Source organism: Agelaius phoeniceus, chromosome Z (genome assembly GCF_051311805.1).
Source record: "Agelaius phoeniceus isolate bAgePho1 chromosome Z, bAgePho1.hap1, whole genome shotgun sequence".
Classification (NCBI taxonomy): Eukaryota; Metazoa; Chordata; class Aves; order Passeriformes; family Icteridae; genus Agelaius; species Agelaius phoeniceus.
In genome coordinates, this window is record NC_135303.1 from 73,015,821 (window position 1) to 73,042,106 (window position 26,286).

At 36.0% G+C, this 26,286-nt stretch overlaps 1 protein-coding gene across 4 annotated transcripts in view; it reads right to left on the minus strand.

The window, feature by feature from the left end:
- Positions 1–299: 299 nt before the first annotated feature.
- The window catches only part of NLN (neurolysin), a 36,342-nt gene continuing 10,355 nt past the window's right edge, over positions 300–26,286 (minus strand). For all 4 annotated transcript variants that reach the window (XM_054652667.2, XM_077171302.1, XM_077171301.1 and 1 more), the window contains 12 exons: positions 25,014–25,270; positions 22,610–22,758; positions 19,345–19,452; positions 17,055–17,157; positions 16,212–16,372; positions 14,836–14,971; positions 12,456–12,822; positions 10,866–11,067; positions 6,891–7,077; positions 5,726–5,854; positions 5,105–5,241; positions 300–834 (listed from right to left, as the gene is read on the minus strand). In XM_054652667.2, coding sequence (XP_054508642.2) covers positions 700–834; positions 5,105–5,241; positions 5,726–5,854; positions 6,891–7,077; positions 10,866–11,067; positions 12,456–12,822; positions 14,836–14,971; positions 16,212–16,372; positions 17,055–17,157; positions 19,345–19,452; positions 22,610–22,758; positions 25,014–25,270 — 2,071 coding nt within the window. In that variant the 3' untranslated portion in view covers positions 300–699. The remainder of the gene's footprint in view (positions 835–5,104; positions 5,242–5,725; positions 5,855–6,890; positions 7,078–10,865; positions 11,068–12,455; positions 12,823–14,835; positions 14,972–16,211; positions 16,373–17,054; positions 17,158–19,344; positions 19,453–22,609; positions 22,759–25,013; positions 25,271–26,286) is intronic.

Genomic DNA, 26,286 nt, shown 5'->3' on the forward strand with positions numbered 1-26,286 from the left:
TGATTTGTGGTTATCAACAGAAAGACTGTTGGAATAACTGAAAAAGTCACTGATTTTGACTGATTTTTTCCTTTTTAGTTATACTTCGTAAGTATATAAATGGTACAAAAATTTAACATGCATCAGGATTAGGTCTGAAAGTACCACACAAACATTTCTGCTGTAAAGGTATCTGGGGGAGGTTGTCAGTCTTGAAACTTGTCAGGCAGCTGGACTGAATTCAAACAATGACAAAATCAAACACACTTCCTATCCATTAGAGACACTGGTGAACCATCAATACAAAAGAGAATAGAGAATAAGAATGAATCTGTTTCTTTTATTGCTGGTTATATTATTTTTATCCCCTTCAGTTTTAAAATTAATTCACAAGACATAATTTAAATGCGTCTCTTAAAAGAAAAACATGGCATTAAACTCCTCATATTGATCAGTATTAATTAATACTATTTCATAAAAAAATTTAAAAATTACCATCCAATTTCCTCAGCTTTTGCACATCTCAGAATTTTTTTCCCTGATGTTGAATTTTGTAGTCCTATGAAGTTCTGTTTTAAAAGTCACATTTTTATTTATACAATTTAAAAAATCATCAAAAAATGACCTAGTTTCCCTAGAATGATACATAGTTAAAATGTGAAATACACTGACATTTCCAGCTGATTCCATACTTTATGCCATTACCAAAGAATCATAGCTTCACTGAACACGTAATCCCTTACTCAATAGGAAAGCTCTCTGGCTTGGTTTACGCTCCAAGAAATTTTGTAGCATATCCATTCCATCCAAAGATCCTCCAGGTTTCAAAATGTGGTTTCTGTATTTCATCCCAGCCTGACAGAAAGTAAAGCAGAATGTTAGTACTTCTTATTTTGCCCACTGCCCCCTTTTCTGTATTTGTTGCATATTTAAAAATCTATTCATGATAAAACAACTTTCCTCCTTCCAGATTTTCCTAATATCAAATTAGGATATACCAGGATATGTCACAAGTATAATATAGATCTGCTGGAAGAACTCAAGAGAGCAGAAATTTGACCAGTTCTAACGAAATTATTTTTCTTGTGGTTTTACACTGGTTTTGAAGCTATAATCACAACTTATCTGAAGACATTCTATAAAGCATAACAAAAACACAACCTCCTTAAAATATCCAGTGAAGGATTACCCCATGACTGATAGGCAATAAGAGGGAACCCAACATCCTTTCTCTAACCGATGATTTCTCTTTCTTTAATCTTTGTTTGGATAACACAGAAGATACTTCAGAGATGAGATAGGCCATAGCATTGTGGAATGGCATGGCACTCGCACCCAAGTAATATACACAGTTGTACATATCATACAAACAAACACATCTAATACAACTATTATAGTATATTAGAGAAAATGAAGCTTAACTCAGATTTTAATTTAAAGAAGAAACATTATTACTTCAGAAAAAATGGATTCCTTTAAAAAAATTAATGAAGTTTCTGAGAAAACTAGTAATGAGAAGTTTCTTAACAAGAAGTTGTATTTTAAGGAACGTATATATCTGAAGAATTCTGGGCTTCTGAGATGTGACTACGAATGAGAAAATGTTATTTTGCATGCGCATTTCCCAAATGCTTCTGATATTAAAGAAGACAATGTTCTTCCTTTTAAGCAGTGTATACATATACACTTCTCCCACAATTCAACAAGAACACATTGCTTCCTCATGACTTCTTGGGGGTTAGGATTTTTCCTTTTGTTTCTTCCTCTCATGGAGTTTTGTCCCATATGTTGCTAGGAAACAATAACTACCAATACTTAAGAAAACAAAAGATGTAGCTGTGGGTCACAACAATCCATTGGAATGGCCCTGGCTGGAGGCGTTAGATCTGTCAACACAGAGAAAAGGTGAGGGGACCTGGAGGTTTGGGGCTGGGCTTCTGGTCAGTCTGGTTTCCGGGTTTGTGGGAGAAGGGCGCTGTCTGCTTTTTCCCTGCTGCCTGACCACTTGGAGCTGAAATATTAGGACTGGCTCCTGCCAGACCCTCTGCCCACCTCGCGCTGCAACAGCCACTCCTGCATGCTGAACTCAGAGATCCCTGTCTGCTGCAGTTTTCCTGCACTGCAAGTCTGTTTAATTATTTTTTTTCGTTTCTCGGCCGTTTGGTGGGGGGTCCAGAGCCAGCATGTGGGGTGTCCCCATATGGGCCACCTCTGCACAGGAGCCTGGTAATCGTGACCAGCTGCCGCTCATGACTCCCCGTCTGGGCCGAGCCGCCATCCCCGCGTGGTCCCTGAGCTCGTGTCACAGCGCCCCCTGCGGGCGCGGGGGAATCACAGCACTGCCCTGCTTGGCCTGGAGCCAGAAGCGCCCCTGCTGGCTGTGACCAGAACTGCACCAAGGGGAAATGGGATAAACCGCCAGGAGGTGACTTCATCGGGTGTTCTGGTTTGTTTGCTGTTATGGCTTGTTTGCCTTGTCATACAGACATAGCAGTAAAGAACTGTTATTCCTTTTCCATATCTTTGCCTGAAAGCACCTTATTTTCAAATTTACAATAATTTGGAGGGAAGGGGGGGTCCTATTCTCCATTCCAAGGGAGGTTCCTGCCTTCCTTGGGGGACAACCTGTCTTTCAAATCAAGACATGACATGTAAAAACAAGCGAAGGTGTTTTTAAGTGATGGGCTTCCATGACTTAATTGAGCTACCATTTGCATTGTCTGAATTACAGCTGGAAAAATCTAAAATAAAATAAAAATAAGTTAAAAAAATCACTGACGCGTTGTTCACATTTCACAATTGTTAGTTTGCTGAACATCAGCAGCAAATGAATATATTGTTCCTTATATTTTACAACTATTTTTGAGTAGACTTGAGTCTTTGCTGTTACCCCTTCAGAGCCAGAATACTGATTAGTTCTAGGGAGACCAGAGGTTAGTTCAGATAATGTACAAGAATTGAGGAGGTTGGCTACTAATAAAGTTAGAGTTAATTGTTTGTGGAAGGATTTTAATACATTCAATCTCTGAAATTAAGTTTTATAACTGTTGCTCAAAACAGAAGGAGAGGTTTAATTAAAAAAGGAAGAAGTAAGCCAAAGTTCTATAAGACCTAGTCATAATAGTGTAACCATTTTCCTTTTCTGCTGTTCAGAAGACTAGTCTAAATCTAGATATAATGAAGTACAAAAAACATACTGGTATCTAGCATTTGTTTATAAAAAATTGTTTGTCCCATCCTGTGGGATGCTATCACACTTATTTGGGTTAAAAGATAACTAATTTGAAAAGATAACATTGAAGAGGGAGAGAAAAAAATCTCCACAGCTATCCATGAAGTTATATCAGCATTCACACAAAGTGTTTGTGTGCACATATGCCAGAGAGCAAGTGACACACATAAATAATCATCTTTCTGCCTCATTTTTTAGCCTGGATAACAGGCCTCACAATAAAAGAGGCACTAGCTGTCTTTCAGCTGTTCCACAAAAATAGTCATGCTTAGTGTAATTAATTTATTCTCAAAGGCTCCCATATACAGACAAAGAAACAAAAATTTTCACCAAAAAATCAGAATAAAAGACATCTGTCAGGAGAAGTAAAGGTAACAGAGCCATTTTGCCAAACCATAGCTTAGGATTTTCACTGTACAGTCACTTAAATCAGACTTTTGAGACTAGAGAGTAAAACTGATGGAATAAAAGTGTGATGTCACTGGAGGGATATGGACATGCCAGAACAAAAAACTGACACAAAGCTCCACAAGTTTGGCACCAGCACCCTTAACCATCTTTCCCAAATGCTAGCAGTTATAAAAGCCAGCAAATCTGATCCCTCCTGAAATACCATTTTTAAGATTGATATGAACAACATTCCATTAAAATTTACTTTATTTACTCATTTAACTTTACACTTCTTCTCTACTGTTCTTATTTATGACTGGCTATATTCCCAATGAACAAGCAGGTATATTTATTCTTATATGTACCTGTCATGAATCCCTATCCCTTCAAGGTCAATCTTAACCTCCAAACCCTATGTCACTTCTTCTCTCAAACTGTGAAGTTGGCTGTTTTTCTTCATAAAACCCCTTTTGGGTTTTGTTGGCCTAACCACTGCCTCAGTTTCACAGTCTTACCCCGTCCGCATGATTCTCTTTCAACTCCTCTCTTTGTCCAGATCGAAATCTAATCTTGTTTACTGTCTCCATCCTCTAGAGGGATGGACAATTCTAGAAGTTCTGGTTGCTGTGATAAGTACAGGGAGGAAAGAAGGCAAATTCCAGGGGAGAAAAAGGACAGCCATGCATTTTCTACTCTTTCCTTTATTTCTCTCTTGTGTATTTCTATCAAAAGGAAGAACTAGTGCTGGCAGCTGAATCAAGAACACAGTTAAGAAGATCAGGAAACCCAAAATGGCAGAACTCACCTATCTCATCTGCAGCACCTCCACTCAAGTCTAATACTACAATCTCTGAAAAACATCGCTAGAATTGGCAGGACTACTAACCACATCACTAATTATCCTTTTTCTCTGCTGCAGGCAGAAGAGGCTGGAGAATTACTCTAGGGAAAAAAGACCCAGTAAATCTAGAACCTGTTAATGATTTGGACTTCAAAATGGACCTGGGATTTAAAGTGAAGATGAAACAACTTTCACATTACTCTGTATTGTGACAGAGAAAGCTCAAAATAAATTCAGTTTTCTAAATAATAACTACATAAAAGGACCATATAATTCAGGTACACAGAATGTAATGGAAATTTAAAAGAATCAGAGCACCACTATCATACAGGTTTCACAGCAGATGAATATGCATCTGCTCTCTCAATGGAGGAATGTTTTTTCAATCAGAGGAAAGGCATTACACAAGGCAACACAATATCTCAAAAGTACTACAGTATTAAATATATGGTGATGTAAGAATTGCATTAAAATTCAAGTGCTCTTGGAAATTTTAAAAAGGTTTTCCTAAAGTTACTTTTACACATTTTTTTGTTGATCTGAACTCGACAGGTACAGTAGTAGTACTTGAGATATTATACTTAGGGGTCATGATGGCAATAAATGTGGTTTCAGAGACAAAGTGCAACAGAAGAGTTTATCAAAAAGTATTCATCACCTACCTTTGGATTCATTATTCCTTCTTGCTTAAAGCAGCTATAAAAGATATCCATGGAAAAAACTTCACTCCACAGGTATCCATAGTATTGACCATCATAACCACCTGCCAAATGTCCAAAAGTAGCCGGCATGTTTGTTCCTTGAAAAGTAGATTAACATCAAGTTATTGAAATCAAATTCAGTTATTTCTTTGATGCATACAGTATTTCAACAATAAATTAATAAGGAATTTATATCAACTACTTTGAAACTTTTAGCATAAAGGGTCTGAGTATGCCTCAAATTATTGAACATAGTCTGTTGATAACAAAGGAAACTCAATTTCCCATTTTAGGCTACTTGTACATCCAATACAGATGTGACAGAACATCCAAAGTGGAATTCACATCATGTCACTCTAAAATACATCCTGCAAAACGCTAAGTTTTATATTTAACTTCAGAATCTTCCTTCAGAAGAAGTCACTAAGATCATCCTAAATTTAAAAATAATTATTTCAGCTTTATTAAGTAGATTATTCCATGAACAGTCCTGGTTTTTGTATGCCGAGCATTACTGAGAAAGAAAGGCATGTTAAATTGAACCATTTGGGCATGCTGTATAAAAGCTTCCTACTTACATACCTGGGGTGGCAGGAATTCCTAGAATCTCCATACAGTATTTAGCATATTCATCTGCTGGGTCAACAGACAGCTTTGTATGCAGTGCCTGGTCAACTTTGCTCAAAACAATCTGACGGAGGGTTAGAAGGCCTAATCGGGTAAAAACATTTAATTAACCAGCATCAAAATAGATGGAGTTTCATTTTCATCTCTCCTTTCATCTCAACATGCATGCTGAATTATTAGAATTTTTGAGTTATATAATTTCCATCTGAATTACTCCACTTACAAAGAGTTGGGAAGCATAGTTTTAAAAAAGGAATTATCATGCTAAGCCCCCTCTTTTGATTATTACTTTCCTCATAGATTAAAACTAAAATAAAGCAGATATTTTAAAAGCAAATTTTCATTTAAACTGTTTTTAAGAAACTACAAGATATGACCCTTTACTCAGACAAAATGCTTATGCAGCTAGAGTCTGTGCAAGCCACAAGGACAAAGACTTCGTGTTCGGGATAGGAAAGCAGTACGAAATAAACAGGAGTAGGTTAAGGATGAATTGACTGCGTAAATGGGAAGATCTGATTACAAGAATAAAGAGGTGAGAGTGACAGAATAATAATGACATGATAGGTAATGACGTGTGATTACAGTCTCAGTTTGGAGATATGTATAAGGTCTACAACAATGCTGTCTGGGATATGTTATGTCTGTTCAGCAAATTTGCAAGTAACTTTCATATCTGTTAAGTGTTGCATGCAAATCAAATGTAGACAATACATGTAGCTATACTATGTCTTGCACAGTGCCTGTTCTGGACTACATTTAAGATTAAAAAACCACAAAAGCCACACCTGACTACACCAGACTACCTGACTACACCAGACTACCCTCCTCCACCTAATACACACCAGTTTTAAACAAAAAAAGCTTACAGGTTAAAATTTACATGGATAGGAAGGATACTTTAGTTCTGGAGCTGGCCTGGAAAATCAGAGCTGCTGCTGTTCCTGTAAAGAATTCTACCTGTCATTGTAGCCTTTTTTAGTGGGGTTCCCACACAAATAAACACAAAAAGACAGTGTAAGTGTAAACACATAAGAAATTTAATAGGCTTCTTATGTTTGTCAGCTTTTTAAATTACATACTTTTATACATATACTTTGGAGAGAAAATGCAGATATACCTGTATTAGCAAGTCTAGAGGCAGCAAGTTTCTCCAGGAGAGTGTCTCCAACGTGGGTTGCATCTTTATAGTGTCTTGACATCTGTTGTAGTGGCTCTTTTTCCCACACCCAGTTTTCAAACATTTGTGAAGGTACCTCCACAAAGTCTGTTTCTACATTAGTTCCACTAAACCTTGCAAAATCAGTCTAGGAAAAAAAATGCCATTTAATTAAATTAAAATAGAAGCTGAGATTTTTAGCAGAATATAATATTTCAGATGTCAAGATTTCAGTTTAAATCACAGGAAAAGGAATTGTTTGAACATAATAATGATGATAATAATAATAATAATAATAATAATAATAATAATAAAATTTAAAGAAAGGAGGTAAAAAATCAGACATAAGGTTATTATCAAGGAGTAAACTACTCAGTAGTTATATAGTGAATTATCTACTGGTACAGAACAGTACTCAAATTTTTTTAGTATTATTGATTTTTACCTTTAAGGTTATGACAGCAATACAAATGTTTTCATGCTGTCCTGTGACAATGATATAATTTCTAAATTATTATAGATTTTTGTTGTATTACTCCAAAGTAAAATAATAAACTCCAACTACGCACTTTAGAAAGTTTATTGTATTGCAGTCTACCACATTGACTCACAGACTTTACTTAACCAACTTATTCTATTAAGCTTTGCCCTATTTGTCATCATTTGTAATATATGTGGTTAACATACAGAACAACTTTTTTAGCCAGTAATTGATAGACTGACATAAATAAATCGTAGCAACCTTATCCATTAAAAGTTTTCAAATCTGACACTTTGATAAAAGAATCTTTCTTCTGAAAGCCAAACTGACCGGAACTTTTTTTAATTTTAGTATCAGCAATAACTTCATGTTTAAGAAGCTCCTCCAATATCTATTTTGAAGAAAAGTTTGTACAGTTAAGAATCTTCACTAAAATATACTGTAAATCCAAATATATCTAAGAAGTCACCTCTGAAAGACAGTTGTTCAAATACACAGAAATTATTTAATTTCATAGAATCATAGCATCATAAAGGTTGGAAAATACTTTTAAGATTATCAAGTACAGCCACCAACCCAGCATCACCACCCTGTTCAACATTAAGCTGTTAACCTATGTCCTCAAGTACCATATTTACACATTTTTTGAATCAATCCACCATTTCCCTGGGCAAACCATTTCAAAGATTTACAACTCTTTCAGAGAAAAAAAATTTTACTAATATCCAATCTAAACCTTTCCAGGTGCAACTTGAGCCATTTCCTCTTGTCCTGTCATTGATTGCCTGGGCGAAGAAGCTGGCCCCCACCTGGCTACAGACTCTTTTCAGGCAGTTGTAAAAAGCAATAAGGTCCCCCTGAGTCTCCTTTTCTCCAGGCTAAACACCCCCAGCTCCCTCAGCCACTCCGCACAAGACTTGTGCTCCAGCCCCTGCCCCAGCTCCATTGCCCTTCTCTGGACTCTCTCCAGCCCCTCAGTGCCTTTCCTGCAGTGAGGGCCCAGAGCTGGACCCAGCACTGGAGGTGAGGCCTCAGCAGTACCCAGCACAGGGGGACAATCCCTGCCCTGGCCCTGCTGGCCACACCATTGCTGATCCAGGCTAGGATGCCATTGGCCTTCTTGGCCGCCTGGGCACAGCCTGGCTCATGTTCAGCTGCTCTCACCAGCACCCCCAGGTCCTTTCCAGCCACTCTGCCCCAGCCTGTGGAGCTGCCTGGGGTTGTTGTGACCCAAGGGCAGGACTCAGCACTGGGCCTTGTTGAACCTCACACCATTGGCCTCAGCCATGATCAAGCCTGTCCAGATCCCTCTGCAGAGCCTTCCTATCATCACCCCACCCTTGTCTTGTAATAAGTCTATCTCCTCTTGCCAGCCCAATTTTATTTATTTTCATTCTCATCAACATACTAACAAAACATTTTAAGCGCTAGAAGAAAAAGAATTCTCTGTTGTCCTCTCTAAGAGCTGTTGATATTCTTACAGTCCATCCTCTGCTGGAAAATAGATCCTTACAGGATTATAGGTTTTTAAACTTAGTTTCTTGCAGGATTACCAAAAAAAAATATGTGTAATACAGGACATAACCTTGAACTGACATTTGTGTCACATGCATGAGTCTTCCTCTTATGTCTTCTGAAGAACAACACAAAAGGAGTAAAACTTTCCTCTACTCTTGCAGGCTGCACAAATCCATAGTTGGAGGCTGGCCCTTTTTACTGTCCTTGCTGAATAGCAGCTCTGAAGAAAAGCTAGGAAACACCAGCTTCAGGGAAGAAATAATGAAAGAAGTGGCTAGAGCAAAAAGCAAACGGCCTTCAGATATCTTCATTTACCCATACCCAAGTGCCCTACACTAACAAAAAACATCAAGACATTTGGTACAAGTTACTTCAAGAGCACTCCCTGAACACCAACAAATTCCCTCCCTGCCCTGATCCCACTCTCCAACAGCATAACTCAGTTTTCCAGTATATTACATAATCAGACCTTTACCAGCAGCTCACAAATCCTTCCCAGTCTCCTCCTTGCGTAGCATTTAACTGCAAAATCTTAACATGCTTAAACAAATCATCATATGAAAGAAGACAGTGCTTTGTACACACAAATTCCAGAAGACAGGATGTTCTTCTGTAGGACTAGCAAGTTTGCACATATGCAAATAGCTATTTACATACAATACAGGAGAAGTGAGCATGGCAGCTGGGCACACAGAAAACACCAGAGCAGTGTGAGAGACAAATGGAAAGCAGGCCTCTGATCTGTGTGAAATTCTAGAGCAACTCAAGTACATACGCATTGGAATTGTTGGCTTCGGCTGCCATGAAAGGACTCCAAAACACAGTGAGGCAAATCCTCACTGGCAGTCAAAATGTTGTAAGTTTTGTACTGTTTTATACCAATGCCAAATGTGTTACACTTATAAACATCTTCTATATTGCCTAGGTTTTATTCCTCAGTTTTTGATATCAGAAACACCTATCAAAGGGTTGATAAAATAATAATTATATTTCTACCTTTAAGATGATTAAAAAATATCTAAGCAATTATTAACTCTGGATGTAATATATGGATTTCTGTGATGACGTTATTCTTTATTCTGCAGTCCCAGTCTCTAGGATCATGGTCAAGAATTAAAATCTAATATAGGTAAATTTTCCTTGACTTTATTATTTTGTATTTGTTTATACAGAAGATGAAGGAAATGCTACAGAAAATCTGATTTTGTAATTAACTATGTGAATTTTTTGGTGTGTGAATACTGAATCTCATCTCTTTCTGAAATATAAAAATTTCACTAGGTGAATAATAAATATATCATTTGGCAGTACCAATTTTACATGTAAGTAAAAATGAAAACAGAAATTTTAAAACTTTATTGGTACCTTGATGGAAAATCTGAAACTACCTTCAGTTATTTCTGGTCACTGCAATAAACCTAACCTGTCAGATAGGAAAAAATAAAATAGCTTAGGCAAGACCTGTTTTATGCTTGTGATGTCAAGAGAGATAGGTCTCAACAGTACTAGATGCCAAAATGCTGCAGGTCAACTAGCTTCAGAAATTATTTTCATTCCTAGGTATAGCAGCATTGTTTTGTTTCTAATACTTGGTTTCTAATGCCATACATCTACAAAACTAGAAGTAATAAAAAGCCGTCTGAACAAAGCCATGACTGAACATCTTCACTGTACCTGTACCTGTGATGAATGGACTCCTGCACAATGCAAATGCAAAAGTACATGTTCCTACAAAAATGTTTTTCGTAAAAAGGTGTATTTATTGCTTCAGTTTTAAAAAAATATTAAAACTAAAACCAACCTATTTTTTCAAAAAAATAACCAGAACTCTGCATATGTGCTTTACTAAAATAGAAACCATCAAAACAGAACTATACCTTGCTTTGAGACAGTTGAGAAAGAAATAAGTCTTACAGTGGAGTAGAAACATCACTAACCTGTGCACATATCTGATGCATTACGTGACCAAATTCATGGAAATAAGTCTTTACTTCATCGTGTCGCAGCAATGATGGTCGATCCGACACTGGCTTTGTGAAGTTGGTGACCAGAGCAGCTACAGACATCAATCTGCTGCCGTCAGAGAGAAGACAGCCGGGTTGTAGACCAAAGCAGGCTGCATGCCCATACTTTCCCTCTCTGTGTAAGAAAATACATCAGATACCATCTTCAAACCACAAACCTGCTCACCAAATGGTGAAGCCTGTTCAAGAACAGGGACAATCAGTCAGTTTCTCTACACAAAGTTTTACACAAAAATGTACATGTTCTCATGACTTCTAAGACTCAATAACTTAAGAGCATAAGAGGAAAAAAGCTCCTTCTACTCTCATACTGAAATCACAACATTTCAATATTTCCAGCAGCATTTAAAAGAACCTGTTTTTAACTGAAAAGCTGAAAGTATATATACTTCAGATGCCAGTTGTGTTTTAAACTGCTACTGCAACAGGAAGAACTAGATTCTGTTCACTGATGCAATTTTTTTTATTATAGGAGGTAAAAGAATACAGTAAACAGCATTTTCACTGTGATGCAAGAGTTTAAAGAAAAATTATTTTGAAAATTTTGCCCTAAACTATTCAGTTAACTACTCAGATTAGGTCAGAGGAGTCTTATTGACACATTTCCTCAGCAATTTGCATGATATACATAAAGGTGGAAGCAGGCAAACAGGTGAAGGAGATAGGTATGTTACCCTAAAAAGAAAAACTTATTTACTACTATATATATTGAGTAGCCTAATTTTCTTAGGCCAGAAAACATTAAATCAACTTACATTAAAAAGAATGTCAGCAAATTTATCACATGATAAATACTAATCTAAAAAACCCTACACCAGAGCAAAAAAAAAAAGTAGTGACAAGTAGCCAAAAAGGACTAGCCCAGAATAAATCCTGTCAAACCAGTTGAGTCTCCTAATCTTTGAGAAAACACAGATGATACTGTAAATAGCTACAAAGACAGCTGGAGAGCTACAGAGATCAACATGGAAGTAAATCTGAATGTGTGCTCAACACCAACCTATTCTTGGTATTGATCTATTTGATTCAGATGTCTGGACAACAGGGTAGAAAATACACATAAAGTGTAAAGAGGAACTAGGAGAAACTAGGAACCTTAGCAGACAGAAATATAATTGATCTGAGCAACAAACTGCAGTAATACTTAAACAGGAATTTTACCTCCAGTTTAGAAAACTAAAACCCAGTAGTAAGCTAGGAAGGAGAAAAGTTCATAGATGCAAAAAATTATGGACAACTGACTAGAGAGCAATACTACCAAAAATGTGAATGAAGTAGCAATGCTTCATAAAAATGAATTTATGGAAGAAATATGGAAGTACTTAAAAAAAAAAAGGGTAAAAAAATCTGAATACAGTCCAGAGGACAACTTAATAAACACGATATTAATCTTGTCAGTGGAACAAATATATACTTCCAAATGCATTAAATTTTAATTAGACAAGCAGCAAATATTAAGATAAATTCCATTTTAAACACGTAAGCAAAACACTAAGTCATTACCTGGGGTAAAGATCCAAATAGAACTGCCCTAGCATTTCTCCTGTTGATTTATCCTTTACTGTATAAAGAGTAACACTGTCGTGCCAAACATGAGCACTTTCTATTTGCTCAAATTCAAGTCCCAGCAGCTTCTGGTAAATATTCAGTAAGCCTTCTGTAACAGCCTCAATTGGGAAGTATTCCTTCAGTTTTTCCTGATCTATGGAGTACTTCAGCTCTTCAGTTTTGCTCATATAATAATGAAGATCCCATGCATTGATTCTTCCATCATAATCAAAGTTTCTTTCTTTACATTCCTCCTTCTTCAGTTCTAGAATGAATTGACTTTCTTCCTCAGCCAAAGGCTTTAGCTTTTTACTCAAATCATCTGAAAGAAAGATTGGCTTAGAGTCAACTTCCATGTTCCTTATCTATTCCTATAAAATGCACTCTACACTTCAAGCACATACTCCAGAAGTGGGTGTTTCCCATTCATTCACCAACAACAAGCAACATCTGCTTTCTTGTCCTAAATGCTATAAATGATACAGTAGATTCCATGTAGGCCAAAGAGTGGTGTGAAGGGTTAGTTGAATTTAGACTTTTTCCAAGACATCATAAACGAAAAGTAACACTAAATATTTATGTTTGAATGCTTTGATTTTATGTCATGTAATCTCAGTATTCCTCATACATTTCTTCAGCAACAGCCAAAGACTAGAACTATTGTTAGTTACTGGAAGGAAGTGCAACACAAAATTCAATACTTCTAGCTAAAATTCTGTAAAAGATCCAAGAGACCCAAGAATTCTTGCCTATATGATGTCTGGATTCTACACTAGCAAAGCTTCTGGGTATTAAAGTCTATGATTCAAATTATTTCCAATAGACTTTCCTTGGCAGCAGACATATTTAATATAAAATATTTAAGCTTACTGACACTTCCATACAGTACATTCTGAACTTATTCTCTTGTAAATATTTCTGGTTTATCAGAAACTTTTTTCTTCATTAAGAAAGCAATGTTCATTGTTGATATCTACAGTGTAAAATTTGGGAATTGCCACTTCTGTTTCTAGGAAGGCTGTAACACACTAAATGCATTTGCATGATTGAAATACTGTTTGCAGCTTGTACTGTGCTAAATTCAGAATATGTCATAGGAGAGAATGCTCTTCTTCCTAGATGTAAGATCAGCTTATGAACACTTGATTTAAAACATGATTAGATAGGAATAAAGTAGAGCAAAACACAATGTCATGCTGGTAGCTGAGGATATATCAAAAGAAGCAAATAAAAAGTGACAATTAATTTGATGCATGTTCTCCCTCTGTGAGAATTACCATGATGCATGATATGCTAACTTTTGTGTGTCAGCTTCAAAATAAATGAAAAAACACAGTATTACAATAATATAATGGACAAAGAAAGTCTAAAATACTTCAAGTACACTTAAAACCCCTAACATTTAATAAAAAATCAAAACAAAGTATTTGTTAATTGTCAAGTATACTGAAAACTGGTATTGCCAAATATGGATCTGATCTGATAATTGAGCATTTAGGAGAAATGCAACAGAATTATGGGTTTAGAAAGAGGAGCATTTGAACCTCTTTACTGAAGCATAAACACCCTGCTACCAGCAAACATACCTCATTTTTGTGCTAATTTCCTTGGGGGGGTTACTTGTATGATACATCAATATACACTCCTAAGTTGTGTTAGGACACAGTAATAAAGGAACACATATTCAATGGAGCTACCAGAACTCTACATCCAAGAGTGCACTGACAATGACAGGAGGACTCTAAATTCATTCATAAACAGCTGTGTTTAAAATTTTCAAGATACCTCTATTTTCAGATCAAATTCCATTACAGGGCTTTTGAATTCCAGATTTAATCCTTTAATCCAGATATAATTTTTTAATTCAGCTCATGGAAGTTGCACCATGTCATACACCAAAAAGACACCAAGGCTACTGATTCACAAAAAATTGGGAATGAAAAGATGCAGTTCTGATGCAGCCTTTTGAACTGATAAAATTGCTTAAGCTGCACATTTTACTCTGGTTCTAAATTAGGGTAACTGCATTTTGGGGCAGAGAAAGGTTTAATCACTTGCTTATGCTGGCTGTCACAAAGAATTTGTGACAGCCAATATAAGCAAGTGATTAAACCTTAATAATCTCACAATTTGCCTTGTGCTTCCTGATTTGGAACAATTTCATTTGTATAGCTATAATCTAAAAAATATATATGCCAGAACAGAGGCAGCAGAGTTCCTTTTCTGGCTAAATGTCATGGGTGCTGTGACCCAGTTATGTATTTAAATTCATCTTGGCTGAGGGGACATATTACTACATTAAATATACAAGTATTGCTTATAAATGTGAACAAACCTAAGAAGGTTGCTACGTTATCTGTGGTCTTGGCAGTGTTTACCTCCAGGACAAAGTTGGCATGTGTGTTGTAACCAAGAAGCTCTGCTACTTTTGCCCTTAGTGGAAGCAACTGCTGCAGAATTTTTGTGTTCTCCTAAAAAAGAAAGTAGGCAAATTTGTAAAATGAAATCAGAAAACACATGTTAACAAACAATTACCTCAATAATATCTGTAATCCTAAGAAATAGAAAATATTTCAAATGAAACACTTTCAGATTTAAAATATAATATAACCTAAGATTCTTGGAATACTTCTTCTTGGTGTTTGCAGGTAGCTGGTTTCCTAGTCGACCTGATTCATTACTCTCCTTATTATTACAACTTATCTTTTTTATTTGATCAAAATATACACCATTTTCTTTCAGGTTGTGAAGAGCTTATTTCCTTTATCAATCATTTACATGTGAAAGACAATAAGGAAATTGCTGGCAGCAGGCTTAATTGCTTGTTAGTGATGAAGACAGATTGCTAATTATTGTGCCAACATCCAAAGCTGGTTTGCAAATTTTCCTCTTTTTCCACTCTAACAACAGTAGTCGGAGAAAGATCTGAAACAGAAAACCCCAGAACTTGACTTAAATGTCTTAAAGAATCCTCAACAACCTGAAAGCATATGTAAACCTTCAGCTCTGGAAAAGTGAGATTTGTTTGGGGAAAAAAAATTAAACACTAGATTCAAAGATTGTCACACAGTTTTATCAAGAAATCTCTTTATGCATGTTGACTTGCAAAGTGGTCAGTTCCTGGTGCCATTTTATCTTGTACTCATCACATTTCCAAGTATTTCAAGCACAAAATCTCAACTCTGCTATTGCTCTCTAATGCATGGTTGGTACAATTGTCTGAATGACATATCCTCTATCTTTCAAGGCTTTTAAAATTTTGTACCTGTCTAGTTGTGCACATATGCAATCTGTTGATTTCACATTTGACCATCTGTATTTATAATTAAAACCTGTGCTTAAATAACCCCTCTCTATTCTGAAAAATCTCAAAGGACTACAGAAGTCACAATCAGACATCCTTTTCTGTGAGGGAAGTGTCCATAAGCATCTGCAGAACACTGTAGGGAAATTTCACAGAAAATCAAGATCCCACTTCTTTTAACAGAACCACTTGAACATTAAGATATGCACACAGAGGCAGACTGTCAACTTCTAAGGTCTCAGAAGGATATCAGAATAAATTGGAGCAAGGCACTGTTAAAGAACATGCTGGTAAGTTTTGATTTCAAAATACTCTACAATGTGCAAAGCTCAAACCGAACATTTGAATGTCTAGCTCGATTTTTCAACTCTGTCATTGCACTGTAGAACAGCCAGTACACAACATACCTCTTTGCATCTTGAGTTAAAGGCAGATTCCATTTTTCTCCTGGTTTCTGAAACGCAGCACTTCTTCATAACAGGAAAATAGTGGGGATACTTTAAGGTAACTTTATATTTGTCTTTCTCAGTCTTCTCTAAACTGTTAATAAAGTCATCAGGAAGGCCATCTATAGAACACAATTTAATAAATGATATTTACCAAAATTATCTACTCCCCCGTTTTTGTGAGACTGTTGCCATTTGTTTTGCTGCAATCCACTTTGAGATCAGAAATCTCCACAGAAATATGCCTCCTTTTTTACAATTTGCTAAAACTTTTACAAATTCCACCAAGCAAAGCAAAATTTGGAAACACTTGAGAGCAAATGAGAAATACACGTAAGGCCACCAGATAAAAACTGAATACCATAAAAAAAATCTCTGTTTTTAGAGCATATTTTATGTGATGCCTTTAGATAATGAATCCCCAAATTCTCTGTCACATGAAATCTCTAGCTTGGTTTAAATTACTGAATTAGTTAAACTTTATTACAGGACTAAAAAAGCTTTTCCAATAATTACACAGGTGATTGCTTGATGATAATTGAGAAAAGGAACAGAGTAAAGTCATGCTAAAGGAAGCAGGACCTTGATGCAAGGCAAAAACCTCAGGAAGCACAAATATATGAAGACATCAGGAACACCTGCAAAAGATAACTCTGAATTGATTCTGGAGGACTAAAAAGGAAACAGAAAAGACTGAGAAACAGTCAGAATTTCACTTGATCTAACCATCATGCATGGGGCAAAAATCAGTTACTCCAGTAAAACTGGAAGGTTGAAAAAACAGAAACAGCAAACCCTACTCACCAAGTTCTTCCTTAGAAAATACAAGAAATGTGTTTTCCTCATTCAGGTTTTTGTTGAAGTCTATACACAGCTCATTCATTTTTTTCTTCATTGTCTTTATTTCCTGTATTGGGTATAAAGTGAACTTAGTGGAAAAACGAAAATCAAAGCTGGCAATTTTTATCTTCCACATGAATAACATTTCATTTTTTTCAGACAGACTCTTTACTAACCAACAATAAATACCAGGACTGAGCAAATAATACATTGCAGGTAGCATCATACTTCACACCCTGTCAGTCTTCCTTTTATGTTTCTTTCAGTCCTGAGCAATATTGTGACCAAGGGCTATCCCTTCAACATTTTAAACTGAGCTTAGAGAGGACTAAAGAGATTAAACAGATTCACTAAACAGTTTCACGTGCCAAAATTAAAATATTTTCTTTTATTTGAACAGCTAAATTACAATTTTATGTGTAAAAATATCCACTGAGATCAATGAGAATGAAGGGAGTTAAAAAGCATGCAACTTACTCAAAAACACTGTTTTGGAATTGTACAGGTATGGTATGACAGAAAAAAGCAGCTGCTCTCACAAGACAAAGCCATTCTAAAACCTGTTGTAAAACCCTGGTAGTCCTACTTCTGAAACATTTTCTAATATATCTCATAGCAAGTTTCTACATGTTATTGTCAAGTTCAAATAAACATAGTAGTTACAAGTAAGAGAATGCACACCAAATAAAAAACTGAATGTATTTCAACTATTGTTCCCCAAGGAATTTCAAAATACCTTTTGAGGCATCAGTTATATGAAAATACACTTCAAACTACTCTCACTAGCAGAAGGATGTGGATGAAGATTGATTATTTTCTACAAAGGGTTAAGTCTATTCAACAGTCAGAAATAAAGGTCATAATATAGTCAGAAATATCACTCAGAATTTGAAGATAACTGTGCTGGCATCTGTAGAATCCCAAAAGATAAGAGCTAGTGTGTATGTCTGAAACACCAATAGCAGGGTGGCTGTGGCACCAACCAAGGACTTTAGGTAACAACAGCCAAGGACTGTTGGCAATAACATGCTGTGAAAAAGAACAAGATGTGACTGGACAAAGGGCCACACAGAGGTAGGACAGCACTCCTCTGGGACAGAGGTCTTTGATCTACCTCCTGGAGATAAGCACAGTTCAGTAGAGCACAGAGAAATGAGGTGGAGAAGCAGGCACAGATTCTATGGGGGGAACAAGACCACCAAAGACCCAAAGCCCTCTGAACCTATTTCCAGCACAGTGTAAAGAACAGATTGTGCATGACAACTAATTTACATAGAAAGTGCAAAACTTTTCTCCAGGGCAAGAAAAGCTTGTCTATAAAACAGTACCCCCATTGAGGCCAAGGCAGTGCCCCTAGGACTCTGGACACCCAGGCAGCTGTATTGATGCTGGAGGCATGAATCTCACTCCCTTTCTTCTTTCTCTCTTCCCCTCTTCAACTAATTTATCTCACTGTCTTTTCCCCTTCACTCTATCCCTTTTATCCAAAACCCACTCCTATGCTAGGTCAGGGACTAACGTGCCAATTTCCATACCAAGTATATAATTTACTAATCAAAGTTTGTAAGCTTTTGCAGACCCTCTGATTTTGTTGTTCCTTTCAGCCACAAGCATCTGTATGAATCTTGGGTGCTCCCTGGCCATTAAGGATGGGATGCCACAGCATCTCAGATATTGACAATTTTACTTCCTGATTGTCTGACAATTGCTTTCTAAGTCACTTCTCCCTTAATGAAGAAAAATTCACAGAGCGGGTTGTTTTCTCCTCTAAGTTATTTTGATTTTTTTTCAGGTCTAAAATCTTAGACACATTTTACAACATCGGTTAACTGAAACTAGTGTAGCTGAGTGATTGCAACAGTTATACATACTTTTGAATAGAAGTGCAGACTCACTAGTAGCCTTTTTGAGAGTTATCTTCCCTAGGAATCTAATTTAGGCACTTTCTACAATCGTAATATATAACACAACTTTTTCAGCGAGGCTTCTTTTAGTCTCAAGGCTATGAAGTGATGCAGACTACCTCTATCTACTGTGTATCATGGATGTCTATCAAATTAGTTTAAAAACCTTCAAGTAATTGAAGTTTAAAGGATGTAAGTATCTGGAAGTAAGAAGAGTTAAGATTAGAGCAGTAATTCAGCAGATCCAAAAGCATGAAGTTCAAATATATGCTTAGTACACCTAACTAACCATAAACTCATCCCTTCAACTGTTGGTAATGTTATTTTATAAAAAAATAGTCCATATTTACTTTCCGCACTTCTTTAGGAAGATGGAGTCCGTTTCTTCTCCCCACTTGAACAGATTTCTCTAGATATCGCTTTGTTTCAGGCTTCACATTTTCAAGATCACAGGTTTGCTGAAATGACAGTATACAATAATTGAATTTATAATATTCAAGCATTAGAAGGGTTTCAACAGAGTTGCTCTTGAGAACACGGTCATATTAAAAAAGGGAACATCCTGGATTTTAATGTGAAGAACTCCACCAAAACAGTTACCTTACACAATAATATTCTTATATTAATATAGAATGCTTTAAAAATAATATTCTTTTACCAAGTGTCTCAGCACATTTACATGCTGTCATAATGGTAAGCCCTTTCAGTTTACAGTATAGTGCACTTAAGCTTCTTCTGTAGAGATAGTTTTCATTTACATAGTTGAAGAAAATTAGTGCTATAACACTGTACCCTAAAAGTCTGAGGATTGAAGAAAAACCCCAAAAGATTAGAAGTGTCACTTTGGGACATCAGATGGCATAAAATTTGAGCATATTTGTCTTCTCCAGAACCAAGCTTCAGTGACAAAAATAAAACAGTATCACAGAAAATTCTGAGTTGGAAGGGACCAACAAGGACCATCATCTTGAAAGTACTGCACACATGAAATTTTGGAACTCTCAGAACTTTCAGAATTGTCATGGTTGAGGATTTTATATACCATTTCATAGTTGTTTTGGAGAACCTTGCTAATTTATTCCAGGAAGAAACCTTCAGACAGAGTAAGAAACAAAGCCTACTTAGAATTTCACAAACAAAACCTGAAGCAGCTCTTTACATCAGGCTCTCCTGAGGGCATGTGGGTGGAGCAGACTGGCAACATTCTTAAGCATGCCTCTACTAGTCAGCATGTGCACATGTTAGGTGTTACAAAATTTAAAATTATAGTTTCACTACCAAATTCACCTTTATTCCAAGTTTCAAATCTCAAAATACAAGTTTTTCAAAGAATAAAATATGGAGCATATTCAAAAGTGTAATTTTATGAAGAAATTTTCCCCCCTAATGTGTGGGGAAAAGAAAGTAACTATATTATTTTAATAGTTTCTTGAATTAAATGTAAAAACCTCAATCATTTTCCTCCACCAACAGCTCTTAAATTAAGCATAATTTAGAAGGAGTACTGTTGTTAACTCAGAAAACTTTAGTCCCCGTTAAGGGGAGCTAAAGCATTCTGCAAGTCACTGAGGTCAAGCAGATTTGCTCATCTCTTAGTATGTTGTGTTATAAATAACATGGAAGTGTGAGGGCCCCTCATTCTCCTCACCCCAATATAATCTGGCCCCCTGAAAGATCATGAAAATAAATTAATCTACCTGAATTATTAAATCACCAGTGAGGCCATGATAAGCCTGATTTAATCCAATTGTTTACTGCTTTTTTGAAATTGGTGAATAATTTCAGCCGAAATCTGAATTCTGTTTGTGGAAGTTCTTTATTCATGTTCTTGGAGCCTGACTTTTTAACTGAGAGTTTCTAACAGGAGGAGGTGTTAGAAATTTAGCAAAAATTTACAATAACTTTATGATTTGGAAATACAAGTATTTGACCAGTCTGGCACTACTGGAAATTTCATGTTTGATTGAGAGCAAAACTCTTACTAGTTTAACAGTTATTAGAAGTGGATATATACTCAGAAGTTGCATCTCTGGCAAACTAATGTTAAAACATGCTTGCATGCTGCAGTTAAGAAAAATTTCTAAAAAACTTAAACGGAGACTTAAGCAAAAATTCTAACTGTTATAAAGGTCAAAGACTGCTGCAAGGGAAAGTGAAATAAGAAAACACCAAATGAAAAAAAAAATTAAGAGAGTAATAGTAGTGAGTAACAGCAATCAGTTTTCACTACCTACTGTCAGACAGTCCTGTAAATTAAAAATAGAGAGATACAGAGATATGTTAGGTTAGTCATCAGTGTATCTGTGCATTCTCCAGTGGAGGGTGGGGAAAATCACAGTAGATATTACATACAAATCAAGCCATTTAATTACTAGCAACAGAGAGGGGAAGAAGAAAAAATCAACATAAAATACAGAAGAGAAAAAAATCAACACAAGGCACCATCTGCCAACACACCACAGAACATACTCAGAATAGGTTATTATATACTTCCACAAATATGTAGCAAGAATATCCAGCTCAAGGAGAACACTTGAAAATTTCCCTGGAAAACACAGCAAAAGAAGGGAATGGTAACGGAAGGCAATTTAGTATGGCTCTGCAAGTACTATCCTAATTCCCGCTCAAGCCTGAAAAAAACAAAATGGTGACTCCAAGAAACAGGGCTCCAGTATTTTATGAGCGTTACAAGAAGATTAAAAATCAGTGGGGTTGAGAGGAAAAAATCACATATAAAACATAGAAAAACATATATTTTTTTGTTATCACATTAGATAGCATCCTTGCATTATCCATTACACTTATAAGAAAATTATTACTAAACATCACCAGACATATTGGAACAAAATCAAATATTCTTTCTGATATAACCAAATATTCTTTCTTTGAGCTACAAAATAAGCAGTACAAACAAAGAATATGAGATACCTATAGGTGATTAATTAAAAGAGAAGCTAAATAGAAACACAAAAAGGACAGAAGCTGGTTCAACACTAAATGCATCTTTTAACATAGTTTTATTTTGAGGCTGAAGAAACAGATGAAGAAGAGGATAGAATATAATTGTCTATAACTAGCTGATCAAAAGAGGTAATTTCAGAGGTCAATACCGTTTATATGTTCTCATTAACCTACGTAACTTAAAACAACTTTTAAATTTAAAATTCTCAACTTTTTTAATAAAGCAGAATTTTGGACACAAATTCAAAAGCAATATAAGATAATGTAAGTGCTGTACTCCCTCTTTTCTTCCCTCCCTCTTGGAACAAGCTCAGCCAGTAGATAACAAAAAATTTTTTCCTAATAGGTTTGCCTCTTTTAGTTTAGATTCCTTGTATCAGTTCTTTGGAAGACTAGACAAAAGTCAAAGCTTTGCACTGGAGAGCAAGCATTGCAATGGAGAGAGAAGGATACACAGATCTAGATATGAGAGGCAAAGAGTAGGAACAGCACAATACAGTGTTTTCTGATGTACAGCAGTGTCCCACTGGAAAGATTTGAGTGGCACAGACACAGAGGAAACATAAAGTTATTTTGAAAAGCATTGTGTATGCCAAATAATTTTAGATAAATTTAGATAAATGTCACAACTTATGCAGACATATTGTTATTTACCTGTAAATAAACAATCTTCTGAAACACGTCTTCTCTCATGCTCATCTCCACATCAAAATTTGACAGTTTTTTGTCAGCTTCTGTACTTGCTAAGCGTATCTCTTTGTCAGGGGAGACGTGCTGGGGAAAATCCAACATGCTTCTTTCCACTGTTTAAATAAGAGGCAATGAATACAGAAGGATAGACATGCTTTCAGGATAAGGAGCTTTCCCTCTTCTGTCATTTATAAAAGACATAAGATAAAAGTATCCAAAGCAACCTGACACATATAGCAAATAAAGTGATTACATGTAATATAAAGGAAGGACAAAACCACACCATTATAACACATAAATATCTATAGAAGATTTATAAACCCCAAGCCTAATTATCTCATCATCTTCTACAAAATCAGCTGAATGGTATATAAAAACATTAGAAATGCTTCATCTTCCAAAAGTCATGTAAGTGAAGACTGACGTTTCATAGCTGACACAGATGCTTCCATGTTAGCATTTAAAGTCAGAAGCTCTGAATGTTTCAAATATGCCCATCTGTCCTGAAGTTATTTTTACATTGTCATGAGCACAGTGTCAAATCCCCATGTACTGCACTCTTCTGTGTTTAAGAAGAAATAACATGGCAAACAGGGAAGATGCTGTCTGTGGATTCTGAACTTCTAGAGATTGGAAGCTGAGTAATACTACTTTTTTAGAATATACTTTTGAGATTAAGTAAATCCTTGCTATTAAAGGAATATTACATCTTACAATGACATTGAATAGAAATCCTAAAATACAAATGAATCTCTTAAATGAAAATCAAATTACAATGTCTCTACCATCTACCTTTCAAAAAGTAGATTTTAGAGTAACAACATATTAGGTTGATTTAAAGCTTTGTAATTTTATGTGATATGCAGTCATTTTATCAATCTCTGAGACAGAGTCAGAAATGCAACCATGGGCATGTGATTCTTCTTGAAGTTCATAGGAAATTTGCCCCTTCGCCTCCTGCCCTTATGCAAAGATGTTTCAAAACTATAAACTGAGTTTTGGCAGCTTCCAAGTGTAATTTAAAGTCTATTGTCATCTCTGTCTTTTTGGATAATGAGCTGTAGTTACTGAGGTAGGTCTTTATGTGAAAAGAACACACAGATCTTAAATTCCAAGTTTCTTTTGGAAGTCTTGCTGTGGTAATACATCCCTCTCAGATGCCATGGGCTGTTTCACAGCAGGTCATGATAATTTCATATACAGCTTTGAAGATTAGCATTAAAAGCTTAAATGTGACCCACTATTGCAATAGTACGTAGTGAAAAACGTGCAACTTCCATCAAGTCTTGGTGGCTGTGCTGAAAAGCTGATGACCAATGTTTTCTGAGTCAAACACAGATTTTCCTTCTGTAAATCTTTGTGGTGAAAAGATTTACAATAATTATACCAAATTGGTATTTTGGTATAACTAACACTGAAGCTGGCAGCAGGCTTTTTTTTGAAAATTACTGTCTTTCTGAGTATGCCAGAATAAATTCCAGCCAATTCACTGTATGCGCAATTTAAAGTAATGTGAAATCCAGACTAATATTACAGTATAATCATTTGAGACGCCAACTGTGCTTTTTTGCTAGTCAAAGATTTTCCTCCCAGCCAAGGTGGCTGTTTCTAGCACCTGTGTGGCTAATGTACATTTTCTTAGAGTATTAAAAGTATTTGACATCTATTACACACACTGTTTTATAAATAATGCTGCCACCACCTGAAAGGTCTTTCTCAATGAAGATATGCAATATGCAGTTTGTATTCTACTTATCTCCTTTGACAATTATTACCAAATTAATGGAATGACCTGTGTTTGGCCATTAAAACCCACCCACATATTGGTATGGCTTGATAATTCATTCAGACTAATCTAGATGTGACTGCATGACCAATATCTCCCTGGATTTTTCAAGACCTCAGAGGCCACAATTTAAATGTGAGCCAAGTAAAGAAGTCTTCTTTCAATAGCACATTCAAAATTTCCTCATCATCACATTTTCTCCCCTAGCAGTTTATCAACGTTTCCATTACTCCATTCAACTTGCTTGTGTCAGATCTGCAGTGTCTGAAAAAAGCACTGCTTACCACGTGTAATGCACGACACATACCACAGACACTGCAGCCCTCACTGCTGCAGTGTCCCCTGGCAGCTGCACAGGGCTGGAAATGTAACTGTGTGGCATTTTACATGCAAAACCAAAACAGGTGACTAATGCAGGCCTCCGGGAGGTCCTGAAAGATTATGGACTCTTGAGAGGCCTCTAGACATTCCACACAAGAACAGCAGGGATCAAAATTGGGAGCAACAACTATTTCTTCTCAGTGCTTCCTTATGTGCAGATGGAATGCCTTATGCAAAGAAATATAGAAAACACATGCTAACCTGCATATTCCACTTCTATATCTGCCAAAGCCCGTATGGTATTTTCATGTGTTACTTCTTCAATTTCAAGCATCCCAATGCTGTCATATACATGTTTTGTCTTCCTGATAAGTTCTTCTGTTCTTGTTCTAATTTCCTCTGGTGACAGGTCCCATCTCAAAAGGTTTCGCCCTGCTGCTATGTATGAAGAAGCCTTGAGCTGGCTAGTAATTTCTGCTCCTAATGTCATTCTCAACACAAGCCGTGGCCCAATGGACCTGAAAGTATAAAAATTATCTTTACATAGCAAGATTCCAGTTCAAGAGACACTTTACAGTAAACATTAAAAAACCAGCATCAGAATATTTTTAGAAGGAGGAACAAAGTCTTTTTTAGAGCTGTTATCTTTATCAATTAAGTCCAATTTTAAAATAAATCTGTCTTCTATCTTTTTTATTTAGAGTATGACTAAGTGCAAACAGGGACAAAAAATTTGGTATTGACAAAACCATACAGATTAAATTATGACTCAATCTTCTAAGGAAAACAGCACTGCAGTTACTGGAACTCTACAGAAATAGATAGTACCAACATTTTTGAAGTAAAGAATAAAACCCACATAGTGATTTGTAGATGACAAAGAACAATAACTGCAAAGTTGCACAAAATAAGACATAAAAACATCACTTGATTGTATTCATAATAGCAAATAATTTTATATTTACGCAGGATTTTTCGACATAATCAGCATGGGAGGAAACCTAGTTGCTACTCATCTGCAAATTTATTCCTTCAATTGTGTTGGATTTTAAATAGGCAGTTTCACTCTTTTACCAGAAGAGGTACATTCCTTTACTATGATTTATGTATTAATAATCTATCAACTATAGTTCTAATCAACTGTATTTCAGCTTCTTTAAAATCAAGCTTGCATTCAAGTAGTCAAACTTGCTACATTTTTTACTATCATACTACCAGGAGGATCCATGACTGTCAGAGACTTAGTATCTGTCTTCTTATTTCAGCTACATAATTAAAAAAAAATAAATCACATGTTGTTATGGTAATAATGACAACTTAAAATTTTCAACAATAACTAAAGAAATACACAGAGATCTTGCTAATAAAGGGATGTTTTCTTCACACTGTTTTACATTAAGTAACCTTTTCTCTTAACACTAGCCTTTGTACCTGTATTGATTTTATTGTAAAATCTGTGCAAAAGTGCACAGAGAGGTTTTGACATACAATGCAGGGAACATGCATAAAAGACAGCCAATTTTAGCCTGAAGGC